The sequence below is a fragment of the Tachysurus fulvidraco genome, chromosome 19 (genome assembly GCF_022655615.1).
Source record: "Tachysurus fulvidraco isolate hzauxx_2018 chromosome 19, HZAU_PFXX_2.0, whole genome shotgun sequence".
NCBI lineage: Eukaryota > Metazoa > Chordata > Actinopteri > Siluriformes > Bagridae > Tachysurus > Tachysurus fulvidraco.
The window spans coordinates 15298737-15319738 of NC_062536.1; the positions used below are offsets into that span (position 1 = coordinate 15298737).

At 41.0% G+C, this 21002-nt stretch overlaps 1 protein-coding gene across 5 annotated transcripts in view; it reads left to right on the top strand.

The window, feature by feature from the left end:
* Positions 1-3095: 3095 nt before the first annotated feature.
* sbf1 (SET binding factor 1) overlaps positions 3096-21002 on the top strand; it is a 56638-nt gene continuing 38731 nt past the window's right edge. For all 5 annotated transcript variants that reach the window (XM_027151847.2, XM_027151850.2, XM_027151848.2 and 2 more), the window contains exon 1: positions 3096-3327. In XM_027151847.2, coding sequence (XP_027007648.2) covers positions 3273-3327 — 55 coding nt within the window. In that variant the 5' untranslated portion in view covers positions 3096-3272. The remainder of the gene's footprint in view (positions 3328-21002) is intronic.

The window sequence follows — 21002 nt, forward strand, 5'->3', positions numbered from 1 at the left end:
GATTTTGTCAAGTCAAGCAAGTCAGATCAAGTCAAATTAAATGAATTTAATGAAACTAAAGTACATTTAAATCATATTAGGGGAAGTCAAGGGAATGACAATAATTCAAGTCAATTAAAGGTCAAGTCAAGGTTAAGCCAAGTCAATTCTGGTTAATTGCAATCAAGCAAGTAAAAAATCAGGTTCATAATAAAAGTTTTCAGTGAGCATATAATAAATACAGAGTGTGCATGAGAGTGACTGCAAATCTTCTCTAAACTTTTCACCGGGAGGTTATTTAACTGGAAAAGCAGATGCAGTGATGCACTAGGAAAACTTTCCATTAGGAGCAGGATGGAAAAAAGCAAATAATTAAAATTTGGAAGATTGTGGGATGATTTTATAAGTTGGTGAAGCAGTGGGTCATCTCACACTGGGTTCTCTGGTTTCCTCCCAACTCCCAAAACACAGAATTAGGTCGACTAACTGGTGATTTTGAATTGGTCAGAAATCAAGTGGCATTATAAGGATTTAGTGACTAACATCCACCTGGACTGTTGTTAACATTAATGAAACCTCTCATTATTAATAAAGGTAGACTATTTGTATTTTAATGAAAATTTAAATTTCGCTTATTCAATCAAAGACATTTATAAATAGAGATGCATATGCATACTCTCCTCTTGTCTTCTTTCCTTTAAAAGCTTGCAGGTGCAGGAATAAGAGCTGGCACCGCACCAGTAAAGCTCCTGAGGGGAACTGGATATGGCAACCATCCAGCTGTATGCAAGACTTCATTACTTGCCAATACATTTTCCCAAGGCAGTACAGGAAACCCGATCATGGGTTGTGCTTTGTTAGACTGGAAAAGCATCTCACAACTTTATCCTTCTTTTTTTCATTCTGTCTGAATAATTTCCTTATCTTTAATTAAACTTTGTGGACCATTGCACATCCCAGAGAGAGCCTCGTTCTTCTTCTGTATCCGTCGTGAAATCGGACAAGCCCCTATAAGACGTCTCTCGTCCAGTCGTTTTTTACGTTGTACTGTAATGCAATAAGTGTTTGTTGACTGTGGGGTTACGAGGGGTATTGGATTACGCTCAAATTGCCATCCCAGGCTCTGTGCTACTGTGCTGACAAACAAAACAAAGCTAGTGAAAGTAAACACAAATACACTGCTTGAGGTCAGTGCATGGTGCATGGAGGAATTTTTGCAATCATGGCGTGATAAGTACATTGGGTCAAAAGACCATCTACAGAGGAAGTGTTGGAATTCTTTCAGAAGTGCCTGACAGACAAGGACGCAAGCCTCTTATTCGAGGGATATCCGGAGGGGAGTTTCAGCCTTTTCCTCCCTCGGCAAGACTCTTATGTAAAGCATTTGTGGTACTTGCTTTGACTAGGTTTCCAGAGAATGAAACCAAGCATGGCGCATGCTGGAGCTACTGGTATGTGTGTGTGTGTGTGTGTGTGTGTGTGTGTGTGTGTGTGTGTGTGTGTGTGTGTGTGTGTGTGTGTGTGTAAAGTCTACTCTGGGCGTTACACCCTTATGTAACAGTGAAAGCAGATACCAGCAGCACTTTAAATAGATGTTTAAACTGTAAAGCTGGTATGTAACATATAACATGTAGAGTGTAGATTTTGTGTCAACATTCATTTCCGACTCATTATTTACACTTTGGACTGATTTAGCCTGGCTAATTTCCTCAGATTCTAAACATAATAAAGGGTGATCTGATTGCCTCTTACACAAATTTTGTCATATTTGCATGTAGTGTGTGCATAATTGTGCAGAATAAACACATCTAGCATCATAATACAAGGGGAAAATCAAAGCTGTAATCAATATTGCACAGGATAATACACTGGAATCAATGTGCAGCCCCTGGAAAGCCAAGACATTTGGGTTATGTTGTTCTTTCTTTTTGGTATGGTGTAGACAAAAAAATCAGCTTTTATAGCAGTCAGAGTTGATGTTTAACTAATCTTGTAAATTTTAAAGCTAACACTTCTAATTAAGGAGGGTGTACTTATTTTTTCCAACCTGAACTGTTTCCTTTTTTGGGGGAAAAATACTTCATATCAACATGCATATATTTTTATACACTGCAAAAAAAAAATGACAGCAAAGTTCTGCCTGGGTGTGAGAAAGCTTGCCAATGCAGTATGTCCACCTCGTGTTGTATTGCTTTGCTCAGACTTACCAAAGTGGGAGTTTTTTTTATATTAAACTGTCTTCAGTGACCTCATCCTTGTTCACATGCCTTTCCTCGCCTAGATTTATTCCTCCTACACAGGTGATACTATTGCAAGTGATGATTGTGTTTCAGTGTGCACGTGATGTTGTTGATCCTTTGCACCTTTTGTAATAATTGTTTTCTCTTTATTACTATATGCCTACAAAATCCCTGAATTTGTTCCAAAGCATCATTGGTAGAACTGATACAGTTTTAAGAATATAGAGTGCTCACAGACAAAATGGATTTGTTTAAGGCTTTTATTCGATTTACACACTTTCTACGTTCATTTATACTAATTGTTGATTTATTAACACTATTAACTATTAACATTTCAGTTTTTACTGTGTACTAATTTGAAAACGCTTTTGTTTTTTTTTTCAAGTAATGTGTACAACAACAAGAACAATAATAAATAATAATGACAATAATATGAATAATAAAATAATAATAATAATAATGATTATTCTGATTATTATAATATTTATTATTATTATTATTATTATTGTTGTTGTTGTTGTTATGTAATTATTAATATTTCATGTCCGAGTGATTTTATTATTATTATTATTATTATTATTATTATTATTATTATTATTATTTTCCATGCCCTAACAATTTAATAATAATAATAATAATAATAATAATAATAATAATAATAATAATAATAATAATAATATTAATAATAATAATAATAATAATAATAATAGTGATAATAATTATTGTTATTGTTACATGTCCTATTATTATTATTATTATTATTATTATTATTATTATTATTATTATTATTATTATTTCATGACCTAATATTATGAATCAGAAGAAGGCTGCTGGTTCATTTCTGTCATGCTTCCTGTGAGTGTTACTGCGCATGCGCACGTGAAGCGGCTGTCAGGGCACGGCTCGGCTACAGTATGGCGGTGAGCTGCTGCTGGAAGGATGCTGCTGTCGCCCAGCCTGCTGTTTGTGCTGCTTTCAGAATGTGAACGGAATATTTACCGCGCACGGAAAGTGGACAACAATAAAGGCCCGTAGCCGCAGACGGAATCCAGGATGGCCAGGCTTGCGGATTATTTCGTCGTGATCGGCTACGATCTCGATAAGAGGGGTGAGTGTGTGTGTGTGTGTGTGTGTGTGTGTGTGTGTGTGTGTGTGTGTGTGTGTGTGTGTGTGTGTGTGTGTGTGTGTGTGTGTGTGTGTGTGTGTGTGAGAAAGAGAGAGAGAGAGAGAGAGAGAGAGAGAGAGAGAGAGAGAGAGGGAGGGAGGGAGGGAGGGAGAGAGAGAGAGAGACTATTTTTTCCTTCCTCGATAAGCTATACTGTTACGCTGCTATGCTAACTATATTAGTCCCAAATCGCCCCTTACTCCCTGTACAAGCTCACTGTTTAGGGTATGTGGTCGCCACCTATGTGCACTTTCTAGTGCCCTAGCTTTAGCTTGTGAAGGGATTTGGGACAGGGTTAGCATATAGCGTAAGGGAGAGGGGAAGGCGGGCGGTGGGACTGGACGTAACGGCCCGGGACAGAACCTCGTCCCACAGCAGCTGATTCATCCTCAGGCGGCTCGTTTAACTCTGGACCGCGGATGTCAGAGAGGCCTTTGGGTCTCAGAAAGGAGAGCTTTTTGAAATCTTGATAACAGACTTGTCTGGAAACGACTCCGTAGAAATGTGAAACGTTTAAAAAGTCTTTGACATGAACGAGGGAAGATTTGTGACTTCGGAAACGTGCTGTATTTCACAAAAATGTCACAAACCGGGGTTCATCAATCCCGCTATAGTGCAAACGTGCAACATAAATAACCTGGGATCGATTCTGTGCAGTGAATTCGGGGTTTCACACTTAAACCAACCCGGGTGCTGATTTATTCGAGTAGTTTTAACGCTGTCAAGTCGACATGGTCTTGGTGAAGAGAACCATTTGCAATTTGGAGTTAATTAGATTAAAGGCTGTTGTTGTTTAAAATCATCTGGATTTTCTTGCTGTTATTGTTGTTCAGGAGGGAATTCGGACCCTGCGGCCTCGATTCGGTCCTTATAACTGCCCTAATAAGCATTCAATTATTCATCCAGAGATGTAAATTGAAGCCACTTCCACTTCTAGTTTATTTATATCCATGCTTTGTGTCTATATCTTATTTATGACTTTACTGCGATTGGAAGACACAGCGATAATAACAACTTAGCAGGTTTTCTCTTAACGCTCCTGTTTTCTCTTAACTCTAAAGTATATGGCTTAAGCGTGTGGCAGGATGTTACACGGCCTTGCCTTCCTGTTTCTAGTCGACAGCCTTGTTTCCACACAGACCGCATCACATCATCTGCACAGCAGACTTTTGGTGTACAAGGCAAGGTGTCATGAAAAAAGAAACAGTCCCGATTTCACTTCTAGTTCACTCAGGGGACGTTCCCGGAATAGTAATCTGTGGTGCCGTAGTAAAAGCAGGCACAGCACATAATGTTAGAAATTGTTTTTTGTTTGGTGTGTGCTGGAGGACTTGGAGAAAGTGTGCGTCCGTGTGTGTGTGTGAGTGTGAGTGAATAACAAGCGATGGTGCTCTGAAGTTTGTCACCTCTCTGTGTTGCACCTGACCTCAGTGTTTCAATCCCTTGAAAAATTGATCAGCCTGCTTTAAGGCAGTTTGTGTCTGTGTAAATATTTTAGACAACATACGACACAATCACACCTTGTACATCAGACATGTTAAATCAGACCCCAGTAGTGATGTAATGTTTTACTTCAGCACAAGCGATAGGTATGAATTAAAACACTTCTGCGTGAGCTGTTGTTGGAAATTAATCAGCGACAGGAAGAGGATTAAGCGATCAGATGTGTTTTATCTTGTTTACACCACAGTGAACATTGGAGTCCTAATGTTTTTTTTTTTTTTGCTTTTTCTCTCTTTATTTTCTTTCTCTAGTAGTGAATAGTTAAAAAAAAAAACAGATTTTCATGTTACAGAGAAACAGAAAAATTAGAAATAAACTTAGAAATAAACAGCCTGCTTTTAATCATTTAGTCTTTACCGTACTAGATTATATTAGAATTTACTATACAACTCATTTCACAATCTGCTATACAGCTCACTTATAAATAGCTGTTACCATAGAAACGGAATAGTGTTTGGAATTGGACGCTCAGAACTGGGCTACCGGGTGGCGATGCTGGATGGGGATGGGGGGGGGCAACGATGCTCCGGTGAACGAGTCATTTTACAGACGTCTTTTAAACGATCTCACAGTGCGCCATTTATTTTTGTTGTCAAAGCCTTTTTATCACGTTATCACATGGTGCATAGCGTGAGAGCATCGTGCATAGTAGTTCATTTAAAATAAAAATAAAAATCTGTTTCTGTTGTTCGAATTATATACAGAAATATCGTATTTAATATACTTGAATATGTTTCCTCGAAAATAGGCCAAAACATTTGCAAAAAAATACTTTGACTTGCTAAAATTCCAATATTTATAGCTATGAACGTTTCGAGTCTCGAATCGGTGCATCATTTTTCCAACGTCATTGAACGTGTGTTAAAGTGTTGCTTCATCTGTTTTCTGGCGTGCGTGATGTCAGAGGAATGTGTCACGCAGACAGCCGACGAGAGACACGCTTGTTTTTCCTGAGAGGAACCATGTGCTCAGTTTGTGTGTCTCAATAATCTGTGTGTGTGTGTTAGCGCTTGCTCAGTGTCTCTCATACCAGAATCTGCATTCGTCCACGTCGTGCTCGAGTGCTGTGTCTGTAAAACCTCAGGTTTCTTAAGAACTCTGTGTCAGGGTGGAGTGTGTAAATGTTGTGAAACTACAACATTGTCCGTACCTCCGTTCTCCATCTTCAGGAACAGAATAGGATTGTCTGAACGAGGGGCTCACAAACAGGAAGTGAGAGAGTGGGCCCTGGGGAACGGAGAGTTAAGCAAGCCTCGACATTGTCCCTGTAACCATCGGGACGGTTCGGGTGGAGACCCAAGAAGGAAAAAAAAAACGCACTGAGGCGAGTCTGGAAGAGAGCATGAAAAGCCTATTGGGGTTTTTGGTAGTGCCCTTGCCCCACCCTGACCCTCTCCTCCTCCTCCTCCTCCTCTCTTCCTTCATAAAGGCTCTGAACAGACGAGGACTGAATAATGATAATAAGGACAATAGTCATCCAGAGCTTTTATTCTTTCCCAGGCCACTCCTGCTGCTTCTGACAAAGCCGTGTGCAGTGTTTGGGTTTTGTCCTGAGCAGGTTTAGACTACTTTTTCAGCCACGTTTACCAGTTTGACACCGGAATAATAATTTTATTGACTACTCGCTTGGGTGGCAGACGTCCAGACACAATCTCCTAGGCCACACTTCCTCAGAATTTTTTGCAGCAAAGAGTGAATGGACAAGAGAGAGAGAGAGGGGGGGGGGGGATGTGTGGCATGATTATGGGGTCCGTGCTGCGTTGCCATGGTACTCGGGTCTCTCTAACGACACCCGCTCCGGCCTGCAGCGGATGGACGAGGCTGTTCGCATCTGCCAGCCGTCTGCTAGATGAATGCTCCTTATTCATGAGGAAGAACAGGGCACTGGACGATGGCCTTGTTCTGAGAACGGATGGCACACACACACACACACACACACACACACACACACACACACACACACACACACACACACACACACACACACACAGAGTGGCTAGTTATAAGCTGCATAAAGCTTATTTGAAGACCCACTTCCATTAAACAGTCCCAAAAAATGAACCCAAAATCAGGCACTTTCAAAATCTAAGATGTGTCACATGACGTCGTCACAACGTGCATCAAATTGAAATTTTATTTGTCACATACATAAACATACACGCTATGACATGTAGCGAAATGTGTTTTAGGACTGTTCCTTGTAGTGAAAAGAAAAGGTGCAATTAAATAAGAGATAATAAACATAAATCTATAGAAAGTACAAAGACAGTAATTACATAATGTTTCTTTACTGGTGGAAGTTTTAAAGAAAAATTGTGTGTTTGTAATTTCACCAATTAAAAAAAAACAAAAAAACCATAAATTACACGGGAAATTTTGGTTATACTGATTACCTCAAAAAGACCTCAAGATTCTGGAAGGGCTGATCATGAGCCAGGGGCAGTTGCTGGGTCGGTGGTCAGTTGCAATGCCACAGGTGGACCAGGTGAAAGACAGACAGAGTGAATCGTTCACGGACTCGACGCTTTCATGGTTTTCCCTGGAATTTAAAGTATGCTTTTTTCTCATTCCCTTCCTTTCCCTTCCCCCAGAGCCCTCAGGGGACACTCTGACACAGTCCAGTTCTCACCCATGATCACTTTATGGGGCTGTATGTGTCCGTGTCCAAATGCTCTCAGCACCGTGCTTTTCCATGTCTGAACCGAATCTTGTCAATCCTCTACACAGCAAGATCTAACTGGACTAAAACCCCACACCGTATGCCACGAATCGCATCCCGATTACAAATCCTGCCCGGTGATCCCGACTCTCCAAACCTCCGGAACACGATCAAAACACAGACAAAATCCAGACAAACCCCGAATGGAAAAATCAAGCTGAAGGAAATCACATGGTTGGTTTTGTTGTAACTCCATCTCTTTGTACTATTAGCTTTTCCGCTTCGCCGTCATGTTTTTTCGCTAAACACCAATGATGTTCTTTCTCTCACTCGGACTCGGTGTTCTCCTCCACCACACTGCAGGATGTTAAGTACAAGGACAAGTGTTTTGTTTTTTATTTTTATCCAGGATCTGAGGAAAAAAATGCAGCGTAAAAGGAATTTGTTTCCGATTGCGGTCGACTTTTACACTGTAAATTCACCATCTTTAGAAGCAGAAGCCAAAGGGCCACTAGCCGTTCTTAAGCGTTTATTTCTGTCCGTCTGCATGAGGTTATAGAAGTTCTGGATCTGAGTGAGAGGCTGTTTAGACATCCTGACTTTAGAGAAAAGAGAAAACTATCCTTCCCGGTGTTGAGCAGGTAAACAATATTAGTCGCTGGTAAGTCAGTGGTTATGTGCTGGTGTAGCTGTGTCACGCCTTATTCGTCAACTACAGGCATTTCTACCATTGGAGTTGTACACACTTTCATCACATCCTGCTGACTTGTTTCTGCTTGTTTCCTCCTGTTCAGTAATGACAAAGACAAAAGCTATTTGAGTGATAGATACAGAGATGGAGTTAGAGTTAGGGTAATAACATAATAGTTAGTGCTTTTGAGGCTTGTAATCTTCTGTCAAATCACCTGGATTCGTGTAGTGCAGCATTGCCTCGGTTATGAGTTATAAGCGTGGGACAAATGAATATAAGTCTCCAAATGACTGACTGTCAGATTGACTGACCGTCGGATTGACAGACCGTCGGATTGACTGACCGTATGATTGACTGACTGTCTGATTGTTTTGTCTGTTGACTGTCTGAATAGCCGATTGATTGTCTGATAATCAGTCTGATGGATGTTCAGTCAGTCCGACACACTGATTCATAACTGAGGCAATGCTGCACTACATAAAATTGCCTGACTGAAAAACTGAGCGTCTAAGTGAATGAACAACTGACTGTTTAGCTGATTGAGTTGGTGTCTAACTGACCATCTGATTAGCAAACTGATTGACTGACCGTCTCATAGATGGCTTAAGAGTGTGAATGAACAACTGACTGATTTTCTAACTTAATGACTGCTTACTTGAGTAGGTGACTGACTGTCCTATTGTCTGTCAGACAGTCTGATAGTCTGAACTTCTAACTGTCTGACAGTCTGATAGTCTGAACTTCTAACTGTCTGACAGTCTGATAGTCTGAACTTCTAACTGTCTGACAGTCTGATAGTCTGAACTGCTGTCTGACTGATTAACTGATCTATTTGAGTAAGTGACTGAGAGTCCGATTGACTGTCCGATTGTCTCATAGACTGACTAGCAGATTAGCTAATTGTCTGATCAACTGCCTGACTGACTGAGTGAGTGTCTAAACAACTGACTGAGCAGATGACTGAGTGAACATGTGACTGTCTGACCTGAGTCAATGACTAAGCTCTGAAATGATTCCTTTTGTATTTTGCCCTTAACATTGAGTCTTTAAATAGTCATCAGGAATAACATCCTCTCTAAACCATCACGTCTGTCCATCAGTGTGAACAACAAGTCGTCTTTTCGAGCAGGATAGTGTTTATTTTTTTCTCGTTGGTTTCCTTCAGTATCTCAGTATAAAGACTACTAAGACTACTAAGGCCTGGAGTATTCACCTAACAGTTTTTTATATATCTAAAGATTTTTATATATTCTGTCTTTTTTGTTGTTGTTTTCTTTTTTCATCTATTGTGAAAGTTTTAAAAAGAAGCTCTGACTGGAAATCGACCGCAATAGTTGATGATTAAATCGCTTTAAACCGCGTGAGACAAGCTGTAAGGCCGATTACGAATGCTGACTAGTTTTCTGCCACTGTGTTATTGACTTCTCCTGTGGGAAAATTTAAGAAAACAAACACACACACACACACACACACACACACACACACACACCATCACTTCGAGTGTTAAAGATCCAAGTCTTTTTTTAGACTTTTTCTGAACTCCAGTAAAGGGAAATATTGGGTGTTTATTGCTTTTCTATTGTTTTTTCCATTTCCTGAAGCTCACCACAGTTCTCAAGCTGTTGGCTCGGTCTCAAACGCTAGAGTACATCGGACCAAAACTCCACCAGAATCATTTTCTCGGTTGAGCTTTCAGAACGTAGTCTGCTGCGTGTCCGGGCCGTGCCCTTTGACCTTGAGTGGTACGCGAGGCGGAGCAGATAGATCACGCTCGTATTGGCAAAAAGTGAAACTGGCAGGATATAAAATTGTGCAAGGCGACATAAGGGTTGTGTAAAGCAGCGAAACATTATGATAAGATAGTGAAGGTCACCCTTAGCATGTTTCTGCCATTCAAATCTAACAAGTTGCAAAAGTAATGACCCCCTTAAAGAAAATAAGGGAAAATATTGTGAAAGGTTAAATGCAAAATTTTTTTTTATACCAACCAGTACATTTTAAAATGGAAAGGATTTATTAACACAGAAATTGATTAGAGTTTAGTTTAGATAGTAAGAACGTAAGTGGCACAAGTTTTGGCACCCCCAGTCTTAAGGCAATGTTGCTTTTAAACAAATGTGTACAGTCGTTAGTTATTAACAGGAAAGGATTTAAGCTGTTATTTAAAAACGCAAGTGAAACATGAAGAACATGAACAGTTACATGTAAAAAGGAGGGGAGATGTGGAGCAGTTGAAAACTTTCCTATGAGCTTCAGATGCATCTGCAGACATACATCATTACAGAAAATGAACAGAAACAATTTTGCAGATATTTTAATAACTTTAAATGTTCTGCACTGAGTTGTCCGAATTCTCCAGTTTTGCCAGCTATTACATTAGGTTGAATTTTACAGTCATTTATTCTCTCCTGGGGTGCCAATATTTTTCGAACTAATGTTTTTCTGCGGAAAAATTGTTGAAGCAGAAGTAACTGCACTTTAGCAGGTTCTTTGCAACATGTTGTCTTGTTGAATGTCTCGCTGTAGTGACCAGATTTAAAAATACCAAGCCACAGGATTTTTATTGAAATATATAGTGCAGCTGTCAGGGGGAAGTTCAGCCTGGGCTCGGACATTTCACACTCTACTAACCTTGACTTCTGTTTTCTCTTAAATTAATGATGAAACCCTTCTTCGTTTCTTAGCGGAGAACCTAGTGGTGCTGTGGCCTGTTTTGCACGTGTGTGTGTTCATATTGTACAGGAAGGATGTGAGTTTATTGAAGAGGTCTATTTTGAACCAAGCAAACGCCACTCACTCTGTCATACCGAACAACAGCGAGAGCACTTTGGCAGATTCAACGAGTTGTATAACCACTCAGAGAGGCAGGGCAGGATGACGAGGAGGCTGATGGGAGGGTGCTTTAGGGCTTATGAGGGGACGCTGGGGAAACAGATTAGAAAAACAGCCAATGCAAGGATGATATGGGGGTGATGGGAGGCTGATGAGAGGTTATAGGTGGCAATGGAAAGGTTTTTGGGGCTGAGAGAGAGTAATGGGGGACTGATACAATGGGTGGTGTGGAGACTGATGGGGGTTTAACTGGGTAGCTGATGGGATGCACTGGGGAGACTGATGGGTAAATAGTGGCCTGATAGTTATGAAGGGATAATGGTGAATGATGGCAATACTGAAGGGGGACTGAAAGAGGTCATAGGGTGGCTGATGGGGAGACTGATAGGGCTGTGGGGTGATAACGGGTTTGGTGACTGGGTCGGCCAATGGGCTGGGGTAATTAGTGGTGATAGGAGGCTGAAGGGGAGACTGGTAGGGTGCAGAAAGAGGATGATGATGGACTTGATAGTGTGTTATGGGAAAGCTGGAGGGAAACGTAGGGGTTACTGAGGAGACTGGGTGTGATGGGAGGTTGATAGAGTGCTGGCAGGGATTAGTCAGGTTCAAGGTCAGAACTTGGGGGGGAAATGTGTGGGCAGTGGGGAGGCTGATGGAGAGGCTTGATCTGGATGCTGGGAGAGCTGATAGATGGTCTAATGTGGTGCTGACCGTTACTGAGAGTTGGGTCTCTTCCTTTTTCTCAACCGACTCTGCTTTTAATCATAATGAGAGCTGTAGGACTGTGACCAGCTTTCTGGGTACAACAGCGCAGTTGTGGTCTCATCCCTTTACTGTGTGTGTGAGCAAGAGAGAGAGAGCGAGAGAGAGTGAGTGAGAGAGAGAGAGTGAGTGATGGAGAGAAAGAAAGGCCGCATTCTTTCAGAAACACTCTCACTGTGTCCAGATACTCATAAATATGTATGTACCTTTATGGCATGCTGCTTATCCATTTTACAAAGAAGTATGTTTCATGCAGCTGAACAGAAATGTTTTTCTATAGGAGAAAAGCTGCTCTTCATCACTGTTACTCTACTGAGTCCAAGCTAGATAATGTAGCCAGCTAATGCAATTCATTTAATTGATCTACCATTATGATGAAATAGATGAACGTGTATAATCTCAGGAGCTAAAACATAAAAAGAGCATCAGTTCTACTCTTTGATCGTTTAATCCTCTGTGTTCGGCTATTTAACTGGAAGATCAGGTCATATCTTATCTCCATCATCACCACACGCTGTTGAAAATCTAAATATTTGTTTATATATGAAAGTATATGACTTGTGTATATTCACCGTAGGCTTATCAGCTCAGTGTTGTTATATAATCTGAGCGACAGATTGAGATTTCCTGTGGCTCCGATCATCAGGAAGTTGCATCCAACCGAGCATGACGCTTCATGACTAAAGACTAGCTGTTCTTTTTATATACCGAAGCTGAAGAATTTACGCACCGGTCTTAATGATGCATCAGAGGAGTTTCAGTTTGAAACCAAACCTGACCAGACGGACTAGTTCCTCATCCTCTATGTTCATGTGATTTAAATGAGAAGCCATGCGTTAACAAATGAATACTGTGTTTTTAACAGGTTTTGAGGTGAGGGGAAAAACCCTGCAGGAATAGGAACAAACCCGGTGACTGCATTCTTATGAGAATGGGTAGCTCTTGAGTTTGAGGTATTGGACTACTGCTACTGAGTTCAAATCCCAGGACCACCAATCTGCCACTGCTGGGCCTTTGAGCAAGGTTCTTAATCATATTATTTTCAGTCAAGTAATCAAAAATAGTGCTGGTTAATTTGTGTTTATTACAAATGGATGCTCAGAAGTACCAGATTTAGGGAGAGTGTTTACTCACACACTCCAATATCATTGGACTGAAACCATGCGTAATATACCGCCGTCCTGTTGTGCTGCTGACGGGATTATTGGAGTCTAACCCATGTTTGTAATCAGGGTATTGCTGAACACTTGCTGTGAAGCTTCCTCTGAGCAAAAATGGGGTCGTGGCCAGTCATATGTAAGTGAAGATCCATCCATCTGTTTTCTGTACCATTTATCCTACACAAGGTTGCAGGGAAACTGGAGCCTATCCCAACGGATGCCTTCAAAAGGTGCCGAACCATCACAGGGCAATTCTCTTAAACACACACACCCATTCACAGACTACTGACAATTTAAGGATGTCGATCAGCCTACACTAGACTGGAAACCAGAGAACCTGGAGGAGACCCCCAAAGCATGGAAACTTCAAAGCCCCAACCCTGAGGTGTGAGACAAGTGTGTTAACCAACCAACCTCACACCTCCATTCTAAGATGTTTCAGAGAAAGAAGCTTTGTTGCTCTGCACTGACATCAGGCGAAAACACCAAACACCTCTGTCTATTTTTGTCTATCTTCAAGCCGCATGCACAGCAGACCTTTATATCGCCAACCTTGAAGGTGAGGTTCACAATGTTTGAAAGCCAATGTTGACATTTGAAATCACCAAAACAAACACGCGCGTAACCCAAACGGGTGTCACCCCTGTTTTGATAGCTCCGCCCACACATACATACGTAGCCCAGGCAACTATTATGGCAGAACCTGTTGGGGCAGCTGGCCAAGGGGATAATTTTTTATCAATAAATGAACACAATGAGTAATACTATGTAATACAAATGTGTTTTTGTATTACTGTGTGTTGTACCGTGAAAGGTTTAGCTCCGTTTCACGCAGAAGACGACGTTCAACACCTAGAACCCGAGGCAGAGGTAACGGCAGAGGCTGATGTCAGACATGCGCACTGAACACTGTCTCTGCCACATATTGACAAGACACGCCCCTTTCTGCTAATCGGCTACACGTCTGTTTTGTTAGTCAGACCGACTCAGTTTTCTGAAGCATTTTTTAAACATCGTGCACCCCAACTTTAATAGCCACCACGATAATCAGAATCTTTCGACAATTCCACAGGAAGTGTTGGAACACAAATGAGGACAAGCAGCTGCTGCAGAGAACCGAAAGCTCCAAACCCGATCACCTGTCAGGTTCATTTTAAGGTTTTAACCGCTTTAAAACCTGAGTAACTCTCTGATACTGTTGTGTTCCTCATTGCTGAGATCACCACAAGGACGTTGTGATGTCCATCTCTGTGATGACTTCAAAATGATAATCATCTGCCTGCAGTTTCACTTCAGCTGCTGTACGGCGAGTCGTGTGGTCTATGTCTCTCTCTCAGATCTCCCTGTAGGGATAGTTCCTCAGCTCTCATATGACTCACTAGCACACACCAGAGCCGAGCGTATGCTCTTTAACCTAATTTTCCTAACCCTTATTCAGCTATGGAGCTTTAAAACTCCTGCAGCTTCTGAGAATTTCACTTTGCAATAAAAGTCATTCCTAAGTAAAAGGTTTGGTGCAAGGTAAAGATTCCCCTAGATTAAGACCTTTCTGTTAAGTGCTGTTTCAGGAAGTGAGAATGCAGGATCAGGCTGGTGTTCAGACTGAGAACATCCGAGTCTGTCTGTCTGTCTATCTATTTAATCTGTCTAATCTATCTTTCTCACATCACAGTGACTCCTAATAGGATAAATCAGTTATTTTGTAAATGCGCTGTACAAAAACGAAGGATATACACTCTTCGTCCACTTTATTATACAACTGCACATTGTCTGGTGATCTAATCATCTGATCATATACATCATATAGTGAATATTATGGGGGCTTAGTGGTTAGCATGTTGGCCTCACACCTCCAGGGTTGGGGGTTCGATTCCCTCCGCCGCCTTGTGTGTGTGAAGTTTGCATGTTCTCCCCGTGCCTCGGGGGTTTCCTCCGGGTACTCCGGTTTCCTCCCCCGGTCCAAAGACAGGCCTGGTAGGTTGACTGGCGTCTCTGGAAAATTGTCCGTAGTGTGTGATTGCGTGAGTAAATGAGAGAGTGTGTGTGCCCTGCGATGGGTTGGCACTCCGTCCAGGGTGTATCCTGCCTTGATGCCCGATGACGCCTGAGATAGGCACAGGCTCCCCGTGACCCGAGGTAGTTCAGATAAGCGGTAGAAAATGAGTGAGAGTGAGTGAGTGAGTGAATATTATACCCAGTGTCACTTATTTGTATAAAGGAAGAAATCACTCAGCCTTCAGGGACAATGGAGATATGATTAAACTTCTACAAACATCCAAAATGAGGTTAAAACACTAAAGCTGTCCTGAGCTCGGTGAACTCGGTTCTCCTCGATTTAACATGTAGGTTATTTCTTGTGAGAGAGAGCGAGTGAGAGAGGGTGAGTGAGTGAGAGTGTGCGAGAGACAGGGAGAGAAACAGGGAGAGAGAAACATTTGCATGCTTTGTGCATTAGCAGGAATCTTAAGAGTAGCCAGGCATCCTGCCAGTCGGCAGCAATATTTGGTAGCTGAAGTGGAGTGAAAATGAAAGCTTGTGTCCTAGAGTGAAGGGAACAGGGTCTGATTTTGGGATTAAAGGAGACGAAAAAGAAAATGAGAGGAAACGGTCAAGAGAAAGATGAAGGATGATGGTTGATGAGATCCCACTTGTTTGTTATTGTTCCAGCATTCATCACTTCCCCTCTAAACTGAGTCACTACTAAAAAAGACAAGCAAAGCAACCTTTGACAAAAAAAGCGTCCAGTGTCCCGATTCAACTCTTTTCTTCAAGCCAGTCCATCTGGAATCAGCAATCATGCCATGTCATTGAGATCATTGGTTAAAACCGTGGGCTACTGATCAGAAGGTTGTGAGTTCAAATCCCAATCTCAAGTTGCAACTTAGAGGAATGCAAGTCAGCCTGAATAAAGGTTTAGGGTCTAACACAATTCCTACATTTTCTCTCAAAGTTCACAGAAGCGAGTGTGATCCGTGTCATTGACCCAGCATTGGGACAGCATGGAATTTCCTCCCTTCGAGCTCTGGCTTCGACCCATGAAGCCAGGGTCCTTACTCTAGCAGATTTCTCAGTTATGTTATTATAAAGCACTGAGGTCTCCATGCAAATGACTCATCTCAGATTCTGGAGCAGTCCAGCCCCTAAACACTCATCCGTCATTCCACATCTGCTCGGACTCACAGCTGGCATCGATTCCTCTTTCATTCTGTCTTTATTTGGATGTGTTCCAACTTTCTCAGGCAGGCATAAAATATTCTTCTCACTGGTCATGGTGTGAGTTTTGGCATCTGTATTCGGTCGTTATTCCCACACGTACAAACAGTGTTTTTACTGTTGTAGGGAGATTTCCACATCAGCATCAGACCATAAGGTGCTGAATGTGACAAAAAAAAAAAGGGAAGTTTTACAGGAAGATTAGGAATGTTAGAGTCTAAAAGTGCAGATGTGTCCAAGAATCACTCCAAGTGCTTCTAAAAACAACACTTAGCTCCAAGATAAAATATACTTTGCGGCAAAGTTTTTAAACATTTGCTTTACTTTTTATTTCATGTCCACAAACTGTTTACACAAACAACAGTGCGGCTTCTGTTACTGGTGCTACCGCAACTGCTACTGCTAACACTACTACTGCTAACTACTACTGTTACTGCTGCTACTGCTAACACTACTACTGCTAACTACTACTGTTACTGCTGCTACTGCTAACACTACTACTGCTAACACTGCTACTGTTACTGCTGCTACTGCTAACACTGCTGCTAACACAACAACTAACATTACTAACACAATGACTAACATTACTACTGTTACTGCTGCTACAGCTAACACTACTACTGTTACTGCTGCTACTGCTAACACTGCTACTGTTACTGCTACTGTTACTGTTCTTCTAATACTATTCAATTCAATTCAAGTTTATTTGTATAGCGCTTTTTACAATAGGCATTGTCTCAAAGCAGCTTTACAGAACATAGAGCAGAAGGTAAACATAATTAATGATAAAGGAAATAACGAATAATAAAAGAAAAAGAATTGACAGAATAAAAAATTCTAGATTATTATTAGATGTATATAGTTCACAATCTGTATGTATTTATACCCCTATGAGCAAGTCTGAGGTGACTCCGGCAGCAGTGGCAAGGAAAAACTCCCTTAAATTGGTAAAGAAAGAAACCTTGAGAGGAACCGGACTCAAGGGGGAACCCATCCTCATATGGGTGACACTGGGGGTGTGATTGTAATATACAGTCAAACAAATGTTGTATTGGTGTAAGGATCATGGACTTAGGATCTCCTTAGTATCACAGAGTCTAACTGGAGATGTCTCAGGATTCTTAGAGTAACTACTGCTAACACTGCTACTAACACTACAACTAACACTGCTACTTCTATCACTACTACTGCTAACACTACTGCTATCACTACTAATACTAACACTACTATTGTTACTGCTATTGCTACAACTTCTACTACTGTTTCTGTAGTGATGAGGTAACCTAGTGGTTAAAGTGTTGTACAACAGATCAGAAAGTCATGAGTTTGAGCAAGGACCTTAAACCCTCAGCTGTAGTTAAAATCGTATGTCGCGTCTGCCGAATGCCGTAAACATAAAGTAATGTACTATTGTTACTGCCGCTAACACTGCTACTGATAATACTACTTTTATGACTGCTACTTTTGGCACTACTACTTGTACTGCTAGTATTACTACTGCTACTATTTACCATTCTATTTTGTATCTTTGATATTTTCTCTCATGTTTTTTTGGTCTCAGTTTAATACAAAAAAAAAATTAAGATTAATATTAGATATATTTAAATGTGTTTGTATTTATCCCCAATGAACAAGCCTGAGGTGACTGTGGTGAGGAAAAACTCCCCTGGTAAGAAACCTTGAGAGGAACCAGGCAAAGTGGAACCTCATCCTCATTCGGGTGTCACTGAAGGTGTGATTATAAATATACAGTCCGACAAATGTATTAATGAGGAGGTTGTTGTCCTCAAAGACCACACTGAGTTGGCATCACTTCATGAAGCAGAGACTAACTGGAGCTGGTGCATCTCTAGATGCCTCAGGATCCTCACACGATTGGCCTCATCTCAGTGAAGGTTAGGGTTGCCACCTGTCCCGTGAAATACGGAATAGTCCTGTATTTACAGGCAAAATGACGCGTCCCGTATTTTACATAGGTCCACATTATACAGCATCCCATTCAAATCACCCCACCCGCATTGTGTGGAGAGGCGTCCTATTCTGCCCCTGATTGGGTAATACTCGTTGCCATCGTTGGTTTGATCGGTTTGTTTCAGGGTTACGGACCGTGAATCACGGCCAATCAGAGTCAGAGGAGGGCGGGACGCCGCCTCGCCGGTTCTTTTGACAGAGTCAGAGTGACAGAAAATCCATATGAAATGATGGCATCTGATACACTTATATACATCCACTGATGTTATTATGTTCATGATGTTCATGGAAGATCTTTTGCAAGTTTGCAAGTTATAATTACTAAGTTATGGATCTGTTAATTTAATAATAAGTTAATAAAATATGGTTCACATCTCACAAGTTCCTCCAAAAGCTTATTTCTTGTGTTCTCAGTCAAACTTTGTTGGCGTATATTTATTATTGTCATAGCTGTGTATTCAATATGACCACGTAAGTTGTGATAGTGAGAGACTGAGTGCATCTGTTCACACTGATTTCAATAGCAGATATCTTATTATAATGTCCATTGGTATCAATCTTAATGTTTTTATGAATACATGTTTTAAGTTATGATATACCACCACTGGCACACCATCGGGACTGTGGTCATCGTGGCCCCGAGGGGTGTGGCAGGCATCCCTTATTTTTCTGTATTGAAGGTGGCAATCCTAGTGAAGGTCCAAAATCTTCATGATACGGAAGACAATCAGAGCTGGTACAATTTCTGGATGCCTCAGGATGGGTAGAAAGAGAGAAGCAGTGGAGAGGATTTAGCGTAGCATAATAGTTAAGTGAACGAATAACGTCACCTTCTTCACTTGATGTTCACTAATTAGTCTGTTATCTCTTATGCATAGTGAGAAGCTTCCTTTATAGTGCTCTGTTTCTCAGGGTTCTTTCCACATTTACTGTACCTTTAAGAGTTCAGATATTCTTTCTGCTCAGCGTCACGTCTTTGGGGACGTGTAATAACCACTCGCACGTCTCAGTGACAGGCAGGCTGCACTTCCGTTGCTGATTTGTGTGACTGAACACTTTACAGCATGTCTGAATCATGCTTGAGTAAATAAGGCTTGATCAGGGTGAGACGACGGTTTTAAATCAAATCTACATACCATTTCATTCACTAAGGTCGATTTGGTGTGTGTGTGTGTGTATGAGAGAGAGATTGTGTAAAGTCCTGTGCTGTGACCACACCCAGCTTACTTCACTCACTGTAACTAATTCAGACTGGTGCAGACAGCTTTAGCTGTGTAAAAGCATACACACACACACACACACACACACACACACACACACACACACACACACACACACACACACACACACATGTTCATTAACAGACTCTACACTGTAAGGCAAAAAAGAGAAATCTACAGCCCAGTGCAAAAGTTTGTGCCCCCCATGTTCCGGTGTCCTGCAACATGAGAGCAAGATAGATAGTTGAAGGAAGTTATTAAAGCACAAGACAGAGATATTTATATCATATTCAGACAGGAGGGCACAAACATTTGATGCTACGTAAAATTAACGTCAATGAAATCTAACACACCAACTTCATATTATTATAGACGATTTTGCAGCAACTTTTTTCATAATGACATTAATTAATTAAAAGAATTACAATCTGATTGTAAGCAAACTTTTATAATATTCAAAATATGGAGGGGAAAAAACCCAAAAATAAATCCACACATTGATCATTTTTATTACATTTACAGCCTTTAGTGGACACCTTTTTACAGAGTGACCTACATTTTTATTTTATTTTATTTTATAAAAAGCAGTGGCACTTTGGTGGCCCTGACACTCGAACTCACGACCTTCCGATCAGTAGTCTGACGCTTTAACAGCTAGGCTACAACATCCCTTATATTATTAGTAATGTACATTTAGTAATACTGGATATAGCCTCCTTTTGCTCGTAAAACAGCTTCCATTCATCCATTCTTCCATTGAGATCCTGCTCCATGCTGATTCACCGTCATGCTGTGAAACACTAGTTGTACCGCATTGTAAAGGTTTCCTACTGGATTGTGATCCGGTTGACTGGAAAGGTGACTGAAGAACAGTGAACTTGTTCTGTTTATGATTCCGGTTTGAGATGAAGTGAATGAAACCATTAAAAGACGGTAAATAGGTGTCATGTACGGATACACCCCATCGGCAACACTCAAATATCAAACACTGTGGCATGTGATTGATGATTTTTTTGGTATTAACAGAGCTAAAGTGTGCCATGAAAACATTCTTCACACACCTGGAGTGTTCCTATAAGGCACATCAGGTTCATGGATCCATCCATCTTCAAATTCTGAACCTACTATCCTTCAGTCAATAAGCAAGCTTATTCTAGTCCTGGTTATTCTATAACCAGGCAGCTCCGTCTGCACGACTGCTGCTCATGGAATGTTCTTTCTTCATCTGAACATTTGAAGACCAGAGACTGTCATGTGAGAAAATCCCAGTAGATCAACAGATCTAGAAATCCCCAAACCAGCCCACTGGCACCAACCATCATACCATGGTTAAAATCAATCCTATCACTTTTTTATTTTTCTCCCCACATTCTGATGGTTGATATGAAAGTTACCTGAAGCTGCAGGTCCGTATCTAAGATTTTATACATTGCATGGCTGCCACTTTATTAGGAACTCTTGTACATTTTACATTTACTGCATTTAATAGAAGCTTTTATCCAGAGTGACCTACAAAAATGCTTTGAAGGCTTCAGATACCATCAACCTACAACTCTGTTCAGGGTTTTTTTTTGTTTGTTTGTTTTTTTTAACACATACACACACAC